Source organism: Pogoniulus pusillus, chromosome 11 (genome assembly GCF_015220805.1).
Source record: "Pogoniulus pusillus isolate bPogPus1 chromosome 11, bPogPus1.pri, whole genome shotgun sequence".
In the NCBI taxonomy this organism is placed as follows: Eukaryota; Metazoa; Chordata; class Aves; order Piciformes; family Lybiidae; genus Pogoniulus; species Pogoniulus pusillus.
The window spans coordinates 3,846,973-3,862,015 of NC_087274.1; the positions used below are offsets into that span (position 1 = coordinate 3,846,973).

Here is a 15,043-nt window from a genome sequence, read left to right on the forward strand (position 1 = left end):
AAATTAACTCCCTGACTTGCTAATTCCATTGACTTGCAGACTCCAGTTCCTGCAGTGAATAAACTGTTTACACAGACGAGTGTAAACTTACCTTGTCTTGAGATTAATATGCTAAAGTTCCTCTTTCTGCTGTCTAGAGCAGCAAGAAATCAGAGATGATATTTCTGCTGGAGCAAGGGGGGGGGGGGGTTGTTTTATGTGGTTATTCTTTTTGGTATCTTTTTTTTTTCTTTCTCTTTTCTTTTCTTTCTTTCTTTCCCCTTCCTCCCTAAAGAAAGTTCTATAGCCTGAGCTTGTAAATTAGATTATTTTGTCCCAGGGCGTGCAAATCGACTTTCTCTGTAAGGCAGTGCTTTGATCAGGGACTGAATAGAGCCAGCTTGTGTAAGAGTGACAATTTCCAGCAGAGTGGCCTTTTTCTACCCTCACATCATTTCTGGAGCTAAGTGGTTGCCGGAGAGAGGCCCCACCTCATCTGGTGGGTAGTATGTGAAAGAGTTGGCAGTTCAGCTTTCTGCTTTCGGGGGGAAAGAGGGAGCATGGGGGCAGGAGTGGGGTGCCTGGGGGTGGCAGAGGGAGGGCACAGTTGGGTGGGTGGTTTCTTTTGGGTTTCTTTTTTTCCGTTTTTTTTTTTTTTTTTTTTTCCCTTGTCCCCTTTAATTTTTTTTTTTTTCCTCCCCTTTTTCCTGCCATGTTTGCTTCTTTTGGCTAGAAATCCGCGTTTTGCCTTTTTATATTCTGCACTTGATTTGGAGATGTTCCCTTTTTCCCTTGATAGATCTGCTTGAGGCAGCCAAGCTCAGCAGTGTAGCACCGCTAGCCTGCAGCAGCTTTCTTCATTTTCTGTACAAAGAGATGGAGGGGAGGGGAAAGGGGGGGGGGGGGGGAAGAGATCTAGGACACTGTTGAGACAACACTACCTCAAAGGTGCCCAGTGTGTAGCCAGGAAATAAATTACCAGCACTTCTCTGATCTGCAACCGTTTGACTTCTTCTTCTTCTTTCCCCCTTTTTTTTTTTTTTAACTTAATTCTTTCTTTTTTTTCTCTCTTTCTCCTTTCCCTTTTTCTCCCTCCTCTTATTTTTTTCCTTTAATTTCTGACTCCTTTCTGTTTATACTCACTTTATTCCTTGAGTTAAAGTCTCTCCCTCCCACCTCAGAGGGTTTGCTTCTTTTTTTTGGGGGGGGGATTTTTTTTTTTGATGTTTGACAACAGTCTTTGAAGATTTTCTACTTCAGAGTAGCTACTGATGGGCTGGTTGTACTACAGAGAGAACAAGCGGGGTTCCTCAGAGTGCGACCAACTGCTCCTGCCGAAGGCAAACGCTGGTGGGGAGGATGTCACTCCATGAGGCCACAGCACTAGCTCATAAAAATCCAGAGCAGCCCATGCCTAGTTGCGGTCGTCTTTTCATCCAAACATGGAGACACAACGAGCGTAGCGGGGCTGGCGATGCCGCTCCGGCTAAGCCCCCGCGCCGCCCGCTAAACGCGCCTTGTGCCTCCTGTCCCTGCTTCTTGTAGAGGACTCACCGGCTTCCCAAGGAGATGACCCCAGTAGAGCCAGCTGCCTTCGCCGCCGAGCTCATTTCCCGGCTGGAGAAGCTAAAGCAGGAGCAGGAAACCATGGATAGTCTGGAGGAGAGGCTGCAGCAAATCAAGGAGGTAGGAGGATTAAACGGAGCTCACAGGGTGCTTGGGGGAGGGATGGGAGAGGGCCACATCCTGCCCATGGAGAGGACTGTGTTGCCATCTCGCTGTGGTTCATGGGCACATCTCAGCTCATGCCTTGCTGTTTCTCCATCCTCTTACATTTGTTCTTCACCACCACTTGGCCGGCAGGACGAGGAGAAGGAGGGCTCGGAGCTCGCCACCAGCCTGCAGAGCAGCCGGGAGATGGTGAATCCCCAGCACCCCCAGCACACGCTCTCGCTCCTGCCTTCTGGCAGCTACGAGGAGGACCCCCAGGCCATCCTGGACGAGCATCTCTCCCGTGTGCTGAAGACCCCTGGCTGCCAGTCACCCGGCATGGGTCGGCACAGCCCCCGCGCCCGCTCCCCGGACCGCCTGCCAATGGGCAAGCTGCAGCCCAGCGCGGCCTCGCCAGCGGCATGTGCCTTGGTGGGTAAGGGCTTCATCACCAAGCAGACCACCAAGCACGTCCACCACCACTACATCCACCACCACACCATGCCCAAGACAAAGGAGCAGATCGAAGCGGAGGCGGCCCAGCGGGTGCAGTGCTGCTGCCCAGCAGGCAGCGACTACTACTGCTACCCTAAGTGCAAGGGTCACCCAAAAAGCCTGGACCCCCCTCTCCCTCCGCTGGAGCCCTTCGGGTGAGTGGTGAACATCTCTCCATTGAACCAAGCCCCAAACTTTCACCATGGGGACAGCCCCTGGGCTGCGAGGGGGGATAGCAGCGCCTTCGTGTGCCCTTGTCACTAACGGTGGTCTCCAGGGAGGTGGTGGAGGCCCCGTCCCTGGAGGTCTTCAAAGGACTCGGTGAGGCACTTAGTGCCATGGTCTGGTTGACTGGCTAGGGCTGGGGGATAGGTTGGACTGGATGATCTTGGAGGTCTCTTCCAACCTGGTTGATTCTGTGATCTGGCAGATTCTATGATCTGTCCTCTTCTTGCCTCCAGCAGGACAGGGACGCTGCCGAAGAGGCCGGGCAGAGGAGCGGAGAGCATCACCTTGCCAGCTGGAGACGGGGTGCTGCCTGGCCCTGGCGGGGTGCAGCTGCCAGGGGGTGAGGCGGACCGGGCACAGAACGTCTGGCAGTGGATGCTGGAGAGCGAGAGACAAAACAAGCACAAGCCCCATAGGTAAATAGGCAGCTGTCTGCAGCGCTATCGCTCCCGTAAATATTTATGTATCACAGGGGCTGTCTATTTTTACAATCGCTGCAAACAAATGAGACTCTTTGCTCCTCCAGTTTAATATAAAAGCTGCTCCGCAGAACCAGAAAAACCACAAAAATGTCATGTTTTTGGCAATAAACCTCCTTTCATGTTATGACAGACTTTGGAGAGGGAGCGAGCAGAATAGGAGCTGCTATGAAAGTCATATTTTCCAGCTTTTCTAACCCGACTTCTTCCCCTCCCCAAGCGCACAAAGCACAAAGAAAGCCTACGGCTCCGACTTGGCCAAGGGGGCCCTCGGCCGCCACCACCCGTGGGGGACCAGCAGCCACCCGCGCGGGGCGCAGCCTGCCCACCCCTTCGTCCAGGACCCCGCCATGCCCCCGCTCACCCCACCCAACACCCTGGCGCAGCTGGAGGAAGCTTGCCGGCGGCTCGCGGAGGTCTCCAAGCCGCAGAAGCAACGGTAATGGTGGTGGGAGGGATGGCGCTGGGTGCCACGGCGGGGCCTGGGGAGCCAGCAGGGGCGAGGAGAGGTTTGCTGGGTGCCGGTGGCGCTGCTCCTGCGCCAAGGCTCGGCGTGATGGTGAGCAAGGCAGCGTGTGAACATGGCCCTAGGTAGAGGGTCAGCCGTGAGGCCGGGCCCTGGGGACGTGTGACGGCACAGCCTGGCCGAGCCCCAAAGATGAGCCTCCTTATTCCAACCCCACCCTAGCCCAGCACGAATAGTTCGGATCCTAGGCTATTACTTCCACTCTCTGGCTGGCTGCAATTTGCCCGTTTTTCCTCTGGGATGGACTCCAGCTACATACCGAGAGGAGAAGTGGGCTGCTTATCATCCGTGTGGGGATGGAGGGAGAAATTAGCCCACAGCACTTTTAATTCTTCCTTTGATTGTTTACAACATGTGAGGGTTGATACAAAGGGCGAACTTAACGACTCGCAGGAGACTTCAATGAAGAAAGATTTGGTTTCCACAATCTTATTATTTTTTTTTTTTTGGGTCGTTTGGGTTTGGTTTTTTTTTTTTAAATCGTTTTTCATTTATTTATTCGTTTTCCTTTTCCTTTCTTACCTCTTCCCCCTTTTCCACTTCAGATGTTCAACCTCAAATCAGCAGAGGGACCGAAACCACTCCGCTGCCGTGCCGGGGGGAAGCTCCCCTTTCTGCAGTGCAGGTCTAGCGACAGAAGAGTGAGTATTGCACGTGCAGGAAAAGGCCTGGGAAAGAGATATTTAGACAACTGCCTCGGAATTATATTTTCATTTAATGGATTGTGCTTTGAAAAGAGGAAATTCTCCTATCTTCCCCTCTCCCCTTTTACCCCCCCCCCCCCCTCCTCTTGTCTTTCAAACATTTCTTCTTACAGCAAGAACAAAACCTTTTCCAATCTTGTCTCTGGCTCTTTTTAACTTGCATTCCTGTAAAGTGGACAAAGATTGGATTAGTCTAATTACAGGATGGTTCTTTTAACAAGAAATCTGCTACAGAGAGGTCTAAAATGGCCTAAATAATTAAAGTTTTCTTTCTTACCCTCTTCATCTTAAGCAATGAGTAATGTTTGAAGTCCAGACTGAGCCACCTGACTAGAGCCTTTCATTTTTAATTGGTTGACCTTAAGTCCACCAGCTGTCTTTGCTAGCAGCTTTTTTTTTTTTCCTGAAGCCACTCTACAAAGACTTAGAACAAATTAGGAAGACTAAATTACTGCAGACTAACACTTTGTGACCTCTTGACATGCCAAGTGTACGTCGCCTCAGAAGCAGTTGTAGGTTTGGCTGCGTGGCATTCACTAGAGCGTTGCCATTTTTGCTGGCAATATTGGTTTAATTATTCTTCAGACAAGGTTGCTCAGTGCCAGTGACAAGATCCAGTTAATTTTATCCCTGCTCGCCAGCAAAAGTTAAGATGATTACCTGTGTGCTGCAGGTGAAGAGCTGGCAGTGGATTTGCTTTGTTAGCTGCTTGGTGAGTGCAGGTGGGTTTTGTGTGCGAGGAGAAAGCTTGGCAGAGGTCTTGTATCGAGGCAGATGGAAAAAGCTTTTTAAAATCAGGGGTGGGCAGTGCTGGGGCTTGCTAAGTAGAGGTCAGTCAATGCAGAGCCCTATGCTTGCTCACCTAGCCCCCAGTCCTCTCTCTGATGCTCCTAGCAGGCTTCTGACCCACATCCCTCTCCTCTGGAGACTTTCAGCGCCTGTCTGGATGCATTCCTCTGTGACCTAAGACAGACTGTGTGGCCTTGCTCTGGCAGGGGGGTTTAGCCTGGAGAAGAGGAGGCTCAGGGGAGACCTTATTGCTGTCTGCAACTACCTGGGGGGAGGTTGTGGCCAGGAGGAGGTTGCTCTCTTCTCTCAGGTGGCCAGCACCAGAACAAGAGGACACAGCCTCAGGCTACACCGGGGGAAATTTAGGCTTGAGGTGAGGAGAAAGTTCTTCACTGAGAGAGTCATTGGACACTGGAATGGGCTGCCCGGGGAGGTGGTGGAGTCGCCGTCTCTGGGCTGTTCAAGGCAGGACTGGACGTGGCACTTGGTGCCATGGTCTGGCCTTGTGCTCTGTGGTAAAGGGTTGGACTTGATGATCTATGAGGTCTCTTCCAACCTTGGTGATACTGTGTGATACTGTGACTCGCTGATCTCTTTGGGTCCCTTCCAACCCCTAACATACTGTGATCCCTTTGGTTCTGCCATGCATCAAATGGGATGAGGTCTCTGCTGCCCATAGACTCACAAAATTGGTTTGGTTGGAAATGACCTCTTGATGTCATCGAGTCCAACCATTAGCCCATCACCACCACGGCCATTAAACCACCTCCTGAGGCGCCGCATCTGCACATTCCAAACACCTCCAGGGGCAGTGACTCCACCGCCTCCCTGGGCTACCTCTTCCAGTGCCTGACCACTATTTCAGTAAGGAGAGGCTGGGAGCTTTGTGAGGCCGAGCCTGCCATCGTCACAGAGGGCAGGAGCTCAGCAAAGTGCTGTGCAAACACTGTGACAAATTCTGGTGGGTACAGGAACATCTGACTTTTTGAGTCACACCCAGGGTATTTCTGACCAGCGGGCTGCTGGGGTGAGTGTGGTCAAACAGCCTCTCCTCAAATGGAAAAATAGAGGATTTTTTGTCTGTTTTCTCTTTTTCAGTTACAAAGAGCCAAAGAAACTGCCAGTTGTTCACACCTCTCAGACCAGTGAGTTGGTTGTCACCTATTTTTTTTGTGGAGAAGAAATTCCCTACAGGAGGATGTTAAAGGCCCAGAGCCTAACACTTGGGCACTTTAAAGAACAGCTGAGCAAAAAGGGCAATTACAGGTAAGAAGCTGTGACTTGTTTGTTCTTTAGTATATTTGAGTAAGTCAAAACAGTCAGCAGATACTTTGCAGGCCTACCCACAGTGACACATTCACCTCACTTTTCAGAGGTTGTTGATCTTCTTACTCTCTTCCTACTCAAACCAAAAGCAACTTGGAGATGGAGAAAGGGTCCCTGGTGAAGAGGCCACCTCCTCCACGTCTCCATGCCCAGCCTCTTCCCCGAGTTGTGTGAGGATGCAGGCTGGCTTTGTGCTCCAGCCCACGTCCAAAAAGCTGGAATACCAGGACAAGCTGGGTTGATGGCCTTGTGGCAAAGGTGTGGAGCAGTGGGGTTCAGTTTCCAATCAGGGTCAACATTCATCTTGGTGCTTTGCTTACTCCTTGATAGTTCTCTTTTCTTTCTTATTTCCAATGGTGTGGCCACAAATGAGGTCAGTGAAAGGTTGGGGTGTTGGACATGCAGCTGAGATGCAGTGAGCTCACTTCTCTCTTCATTAGGGAACGAAAACCTCTGCCCTGCAGGGGAAGCTCCACCAGCAATACCGAGCTCCTTCTCAGAAACACCAACAAACCCTGCCCGTCTGGTTTCTAGGGCCCAGCTCCCGGTTTAACCAGTTTACTGCTGCCCCTGTTCCTCTAGTTCCCATGGCTGTAGCTTCGTGTTGACTATTTTCACTGCACTTTCCCAGTGGATTTGGCCTCTCCTGGGATCATGTGTTGGCCACATCGCCCCCAGGGTGAGCAGGAGAGAGAAGCTGCAGTGTGGAGTTTTGAATTGGCACTGATTTGGTGGTGCTTCAGAGAGCTGAAAGGCTTGCCTTGTAACTGCCAGCCTCTGGTTTGACCTCCACATGGTCATTCGGGTTTGGTGCGAGGACTTCCCAGCTGCTGCTTCACCGCTGGCCTGTCTCTAGCTTCGGAAGGTCCACCTCTGCAGCTCAGAAGGAGGTTACCCAAGGGTATTCTCAGGCTGGGGCATGCCAAGCTGGAGTCTGCCCATGGCTGTTGCAGCATGGAACCCCACCAACCGTTCCCCCAGACCCTCTTTGCAGCCCACCCAGCTGCCATCAGATGGCAGCAACCTGCAAGTACACCCAACCTGGACGACCTGCCGGAGAAGCCCTTGGCCTTCTTGCACCATTACACCATTTTCCAACCCTTGAAACCCCTCCTGCCCCATCACAGCTTTCCAGCTGATGCAGCCTTGTGGTCTCAGCTGCAGACCAGCTTCTGTGGCCTCACCAGTGGGTTGCCACTGTTCCAGTGGCCATGTAGTCCCACTCCCCCCTCAAAGAAAAAGAAATCCTCGTTTCTCCTGGCTGCTACTTGTTTTGTGTGACTTTCTGAGCCATGCCCAAGCGCAGGCCTAGGCTACCAAAACCTCTGTGGCCTGAAAAGCCCCTCTAGGTGCAATTATTTGTGCCTTGTCAGACTGTAATTGCTTTAGAAAGCGTTTTTAAGTGAGTGACAAGGCTGAAACGTTATCGCGCTCAGATCTCACCCCTTTTACACCTGGGTAAAGACAATACAGAAATTTATAGAGAGCGCTTGGGTAGCTGCCCAGGATTTTATCTTGCACAGACACAAGGTGAAACTAATTACACAAATGTGTGTACCTCCAGGGAATCATTTTGATCTAAGCTTTGACTTTTGGCTGGACTTTGAGTGAAACTGCAGGTGACCTTCAGGGAAGAGGTCCGCAGTGCCCGGAGTAGCGCGTGTGTTACGGGGAGGCACTAACTAGGCAGCTTTGGTCACATCTGGCATTGATTTCTTTTTAAGGCACATTTAATAAGCATGTCTTTGAAGCCTTTGCCTTTCATTTAATGCACAAAGACACGCAGAAACGCTCCACTCTCCCAAATTCTTCATTGATTGGATCAGTTTGTGAGGCGGGTATCTCCCGCGATGCCAGAGCCCAGTGGCCGGCTCCGCCGTGGGGCAGCCGCCGGGAAATCACCGCTCGCTTCTCCTCCTGCTCCTTTCCCCATCACTCCCTCCCCCCCACCCCCCAAAAAAAAAAAAAAAAGAGAGGGGAAGGGGAGGAAAAAGAGAAGGAATTAAGCAGTGATTTAATACTGATGGCGTTAACAAAAAACAAACATACATGCACAAAAAAACTGGGTGGTGTTGGGTAATCTGAAGATGGCAGCGGTTCAAAACGGAGCTGTAAGGCCAGGCCTGCTCGCCTCGATTGGTGCCAGATGTCCCAAAAAATGAAAGAGAGAAGAAAAAAAGAAAGGAGAGAGAGAGGGGGGGGGGGGGGGGGGAAAAGAGCAAAGCTTGCCACATAAAATATGTTTCAATGGAAAGCCCATTTCTGAGCGCATATGAGCAGAGTGGCTGTCTGAAGATGCTGGGGGAGGAGGATTTATTTGTTTAGCTTTGCCTCGTCTGTTCCCTTCTCTCCCCTTTTTTTCCCCCCCTCCCCCTCTCTGAAATAAGGTTGTAATTATGGAAAAGGTCAGATTGTGTTTTCTCCAATAAAAGTGCTGTAAACACAGCCAGGGCTTGGGCTTGCAGAGGAGGTTATGGGGAAGAGCGGCTGTTATCTGCAGAGGGGTGGAGAAGGGGAAAGGGAAGAGAGGAAAATTCTTTATCGTTCATTCAAACTTTCCTTGGGCTCTTCTTTTGGGTTCGTTGCAAGGCTGCTGGCCTGGAGAATTGTGGCCTTGACCTGCAGCATGCAAGTTGGTGGGTGTTGGGTCATTGACTTCAAGGAGTGCAGGCTCTGAAGGACTTAACTAAGATGTGTGTTTTTTTCCTGCTGAGCCATTAAAGGCACAACGTGAGTCACAGTATCACACAGTGTCACAGTATCATCAGGGTTGGAAGAGACCTCACAGATCATCAAGTCCAACCCTTTACCACAGAGCTCAAGGCTAGACCATGGCACCAAGTGCCATGGTCCAACCTTGCCTTGAACTGCCCCAGGGACAGCGACTCCACCACCTCCCCGGGCAGCCCATTCCAGTGTCCAATGACTCTCTCAGAGAAGAACTTTCTCCTCACCTCCAGCCTAAATCTCCCCTGGTGCAGCCTGAGGCTGTGTCCTCTCGGTCTGGTGCTGGCCACCTGAGAGAAGAGAGCAGAGTCAATTCAGCTTGGAATGACTCTACAAAAGTAATTCCTGACTGCACCTTGAATGGGGAGCTGCTTTCATTGCTTTGACCAAAAAAAAAAAACCCCAGCTTGTGTCCCACTACCTAAATGATTTTTTTTTTAAGGTACCCCAAACCAAATAGATTTCTGCTGTATTTTAGTGGTAGAATTCACTAAAAGTGTGGGGGGGGAAATACCCAAACAAAAAGAAACCACCTCCAAACAAATTCTAAGACCCTGATGAGGCTCTTTTAATAGTAAAAGGGAGCTGAAATTGATCTCCTTTTTTTTTAACTACAAAAAAGTACTAATTGCAGAAGGCTTTTCCCTGACAGACATCTGCCAGCTCCAGTTGTCTGGAAACTGCAGGGGAGGGGTTATTTTATTTTTCCTTGGGTTTTTTTTTTTTTTTTTTTTTTTCCTTTTCCTCTCTCTGTAATCCATCTGATGAAGGTTTTTCCATCCCTGGTGATCAGATGGCAAAGCACTTTTTTTTTTTGCGAGGGAGCAGGCATGTCCGAAGAGGTGTGCGGCGGCAGACGGACAGGCTCCCTAAATGCTACCCCTCTGAATGGAAGCCCTTCATTTGTGCATATGCAATTAAGCAGCCTTAGAAGGAAGAAAGCTCCAAACGGGATAAAAGGAACCTTTAATCAAGAAGCTGAACGGTCTAATTCAGGATAATAGAGGGGTCCTTACTGTTTGACACAGGAGGGGTGGGGGATGCTTTTTGTCTCTGGGAGCGTTGGCTTCATGATCTAACGACCCGGAGCAAAAGAGCAGGAATGCAGGACACTGCTACTTGACCTCCCCGTGTCACGTCCCGCAGGCTGGTCCAGCTCTGCTCCACGCCTCGGACTGCTGGGAAGCGTCAGGAAACAAACACAGGAGTTTCTGGCACTTAAAAATGGCTATGTGAAGGAGGCATCTGCGTGTTTGGAGTGTCAGGCTCCAGGCCTTTTGTTTTTCAGTGGGAGTACCACAGAGTTTCAGCTTTTGCATTGCAGGAAGCTGGGAGGGTTTCCTTTGAATCCATCCCTGTGCCTAAAAAGCCTCTCCTTTTAATAACAGTTGCTAATTTTAATGTTGGGCTTCAGCTTTGAAAGAAGAAAGCACATGAAAGAAAGAAGGTATAGAGAGAGGAACCTTAAAAATGCTTTGCTTTGAGATGGTATTTATTTAGTTTTAAAATGAAATTGTGTTTATTTTTGAACTGAAACTGTGTTTACTTACATTTAAAATGAGATATTTGCCCAGGAATTGCCCCACTTTCTAATTTGCTTTACTGCTGAGGATATCCACTACCAACACGTGTAATTTACTCACTGTAGAAGCTGTTGGTGCTGCTGAGGAGCATGCACAGCCCTGCTCCCTCTGTCCCATCACCATGCCTGTAGCCCTGGGCATGCTTTCGTGTTCATAGAATGGACTGCTTTGGGTTGGAAGGGACCTTGAAAGTTTATCTAGTCCAACCCCCACCCCTGCAGGGAGCAGGGACATCCTTCACTAGATCAGGTTGCTCAGAGCCCCATCGAGCCTGATCTTGCATGTCTTCAGGGAGAGGGCCTCCACCACCTCCCTGGGTGACCTGTTCCAGTGTTCCACCACCCTCACAGTAACGAACTTCTTTACAGACTCACAGAACATCAGAGGTTGGAAGGCACCTCCAGAGGTCACTGAGTCCAACCCTCCTGCCATAGCAGCATCACCACCCAAGGCAGGCTGCACAGGGATGCATCATAGAATGGTTTAGGTTGGAAGGGACCTCAAAGCTCCTCCAGTTCCAATGCCTTGCCAAAGGCAGGGAAACCTCCCACTAGAACAGGTCGCTCAAGGCCTCATCCAACCTGGCCTTGAGCACCTCCAGGGAGGGAGAAGCCACAATCTCCCTGGGCAACCTGTGCCAGTGTCTCACCACCCTCACTGCAAAGAGCCCTTTCCTAACATCCAGTTTGAATCTCCCCTCTGCCAGTTTAAATCCATTGCTCCTCATCCTATCATTACAAATAGTCCCTCCACAGCCCTCCTGTAGTCCCCTTCAGATCCTGGAAGGCCACTCCAAGGTCTCCTGGAAGCCTTCTCTTCTCCAGGCTGAAGAGCCACAAGTCTCTCAGCCTGTCCTCATAGCAGCGCTGCTGCAGCCCTCTGAGCATCTTGGTGGCCTCATCTGGGTTTGCTCCAACAGTTTGGTGTCCTTGTGTTAAGGGGCTCCAGAACTGGACACATTATGGGCTTCTAGGTGGGCTGTGAAAGTCTCCAGAGGAGGAGCCTCCACAACCTCTATGGACAGCCTGTTCCAGTGCTCTGACACTCGCTGAAAACAAGCTTCTCCTTGTGTTGAGCTGAAACCTTCTGTGATCAAAGTTGTTCTTCCTAATGTCCTATCTAAATCTCTCTTCCCTTAGTGCTGGCCCCTCTGCCCAGCCTTCACAGACACAAAACAATCCTGTACTTGCTGGACAGGACAAGGGGTAATGGATTTAAACTGGCAGGAGGGGAGATTTCAACTGGCTGCTAGGAAGAAGTTCTTTACAGTGAGGGTGGTGAGATGCTGGTACAGATTGCCCAGGGAGGTTGTGGGGCACAGAAGCACCCAATGTGATCAAAGATCACATTCTGTGCCCCACAACCTCCCTGGAGGTGTTCAAGGCCAGGTTGGATGAGGCCTTGAGCGACCTGTTCTACTGGGAGGTGTCCCTGCCTATGGCAGGGGGCTGGACCTGGCTGAGCTTTGAGGTCCCTTCCAACCTAAACCATTCTATGATTCTATGACATGAGCAGCCCTGGGGTTTTCCTGACTATGCCAGGTGCTAGGAGGGAGTGACTGGAGATTGGCACGCAGTAACAGAACAAGGGGACACAGTCTCCAGCTGTGCCAGGGGAGGTCTAGGCTGGATGTTAGGAGGAAGTTGTTGTCAGAGAGAGTGATTGGCATTGGAAAGGGCTGCCCAGGGAGCTGGTGGAGTCACTGTCCCTGCAGGTGTTCAAGCAAAGCACTTAGTGCCATGGTCTGGTTGCTTGGCTAGGGCTGGGTGCTAGGTTGGGCTGGCTGAGCTTGGAGGTCTCTTCCAACCTGCTTGATTCTACGTTGTGCTTCTAAGAACTGCCCGAGCCTCCTTTCTTTTCTTTACCTTTTGATTGCTAACCGTGGTTTCATTCTCCTTACCACAGATACTACTTCAAAAAAGCCAGCGACGAGTTCGACTGCGGCGCCGTGTTTGAAGAGATTTGGGAAGATGAAACCATCCTGCCCATGTACGAAGGAAGGATCCTTGGGAAAGTGGAAAGAATCGATTGATGGCATCTGTGTTTCTTAAGAACAGTTAAGCTAGAGAAGCCTTTGGACACACAACAGTAGTGATGACAAGGAAAAGCTAAAAACAACCCAACAACAAACCCCACCAAACTCTGAAGGAAAGTTTTGAACCAGTGAAGAAAAAAAAACAAACCAACCAGAGAGAAGTGAAGTCTGGGAAGACTTTGCTGAATTAGCCTTAGAGGAGGAGGGGGGAAAAAAAAAAAAAAAGAAAAGGCATTTATTATTCATGAGTTGGGTCCTGAGATGATAAAAACGCTGAACTATTTATTAAACCCATGACCACTGTTGGCTATTGGAGATGCAGACCGTCTTGGAGAGACTTCCATACATAATATATGATTTCCTGGGGATCCAAAAATCTATGGACTAAGAGAAAACTGTGTATAGCTTACCTTAACAGTAATCCTTATTGATATTTATTGAACACTCTTGTTTTCCCCTGAAGTCCAGTTTTTGGATATGCTGCTTTAACAATGGAGAAGAGAGGGCCTGGGAAGTGGTGGGGAGGGGGAGGGGAGGAAGGATTATTCTATTTTTTTAATCTGGTTCCCACTATCTAAAATTTAGGAGTTTGGCTCTGATGGCATTCATGGGTTGGGGTTTTTTTTTGGGTGGGGGAAGGGTTTAGTTTTTTTTTTAATGAAGGGGAGGGAATGAGTGACTTTGTGCCCAGTATTTCTCCAAGTGAAGAGAAAAGCTTTTCTAAAGAAATAATAATAATTAATAATAATAATAATAATAATAAAAGCTGAAATAACAAACCTGTCCTACCATTCATCTGGAGACACCACCCCCGCTCTGGTGCATTTTAATTGATGCTGCTCTAATTTGAAATAAAGGTCTTAAGCTCTAAATACTTTTAGATGCAATATACCAACAGCACCTGATTACTCTGTCCATGGATTTCTGCGGGCTGAGCTTTGGCTTTTGCTTTGCTGCTGTCGGTGGTGAGGGTACCAAGCGGTGTCTTGGTGGAGGCAAGGTAGAGCAAACCCCCAAGCCTGGGAGAGCTGTAGAAGAAGCCATCCAGTTTTTGTTTCCATGCTTAGCACACTCAAAGGACAGGGTCACAAAGCTCTGTGTGTGTGTTGCTCACAGCTGAGCTTTGTTTCACCCTGCCGCGCCGGCGTGGGCGCAGCTCGTGTTCGACCCACCCGGAGCTTACAGCGGGGCTCAGATGGCTGATCCATGGTGTGCTGGGGCTTTTGTAGTGGTTTTTTTCCTTGCCTCACCTTCACAACACCCACATGAGCCCGTGGGAGAGGTAGGCAAAGGCTGTCTCTTGAGTGTGATGGGTGTTGGGAGCCAGCAACCTCTTTCCCTTCGAAATCCCTCCGCCCTTTTTCCACGCTTCGGTTTCGTTTCGGTGTGTGTTGATTAAGTTAATCTGTGCGTTCTGTTTGTTTGCCATTGCTCCTTTGTGTAAGTCTGTATATATTGTAGAGAGAGAGAGAGAGAAAAAAAGATGTATGGTGGAAATATTAATACACTATCTCTAGTGTTGTTCCATTGAATCAGTACAGTACCTGTGCCTGCATGGCCTTACCAGCCCATGCGTCGCCCTATATTCAGGGTTCAAGCTTTCCCTTGCTTCTTTAAGGGGTTTATGTACAAATATATTTTATGCCTTTTATTACAAGTCCTGTACTCATGACTTTTTTTGCCATGGCATTTTTGTTCTACTTATACTGTAAATTATGCATTATAAAGAGTTTCATTTAAAAAAACAAAAAAACAAAAACCAAACAAAGAAAAAAAAACAAAACACCCACCCACAAAAATGACTTGGTACAATAATTATTGTAATTAAGAGATGTAGCCTTTATTAAAAGTTTATATTTTTCAAATGAAGATTATCTTGGCTTCTTTGTCACCCTGAAAAGGTTGTTTCTTGGGTATATTGGAAGGGGAAGGGGGGGGGTGGGGGGAGTGTGTGGGGTGGTTGTTGGAAACAGCAGCTGAGCTCTGCCCTGTTTCTGGTCTAGTGGGAGGTGTCCCTGCCTGGGGTGGTGGGGTTGGGACTAGATGATCTTTAAGAGTCATAGAATCATAGAATCAAGCAGGTTGGAAGAGACCTCCAAGATCATCCACTCCAACCTAGCACCCAGCCCTAGCCAGTCAACCAGACCATGGCACCGAGTGCCTCATCCAGGCTTTGCTCCAACACCTCCAGGGATGGCAACTCCACCACCTCCCTGGGCTGCCCATTCCATTGCCAATCACTCTCTCTGCCAACAACTTCAGGTCTAGTCCAGCCTGAAGCATCTGTGATGGTATGAGGTGGTTGTAGCCCAAGGAGGCAAAGGCTTGGGCTGCACTTCAGTGCACTGATGGAATAATCTAAAGCTCCTTCAGCTAGCTCAGCTCTAAATTTAGCATTGACCTTGGGGCCCAGACTGCCCCACAGAACCTACCTGCTGGAAGAGACTGGGCTGATAGAGGTG

At 49.6% G+C, this 15,043-nt stretch overlaps 1 protein-coding gene across 7 annotated transcripts in view; it reads left to right on the forward strand.

The window, feature by feature from the left end:
- Positions 1-14,446, forward strand: part of AXIN2 (axin 2) — a 33,602-nt gene extending 19,156 nt beyond the window's left edge. For 3 of the 7 annotated variants that reach the window (XM_064150631.1, XM_064150632.1, XM_064150630.1), the window contains 7 exons: positions 1,525-1,665; positions 1,843-2,339; positions 2,646-2,828; positions 3,112-3,330; positions 3,963-4,058; positions 6,009-6,176; positions 12,452-14,446. In XM_064150631.1, the coding sequence (XP_064006701.1) occupies positions 1,525-1,665; positions 1,843-2,339; positions 2,646-2,828; positions 3,112-3,330; positions 3,963-4,058; positions 6,009-6,176; positions 12,452-12,578 (1,431 nt within the window). In that variant the 3' untranslated portion in view covers positions 12,579-14,446. The other 4 variants (XM_064150633.1, XM_064150635.1, XM_064150634.1 and 1 more) reach the window with 4 other exon arrangements.
- The last annotated feature ends 597 nt before the right edge of the window (positions 14,447-15,043 follow it).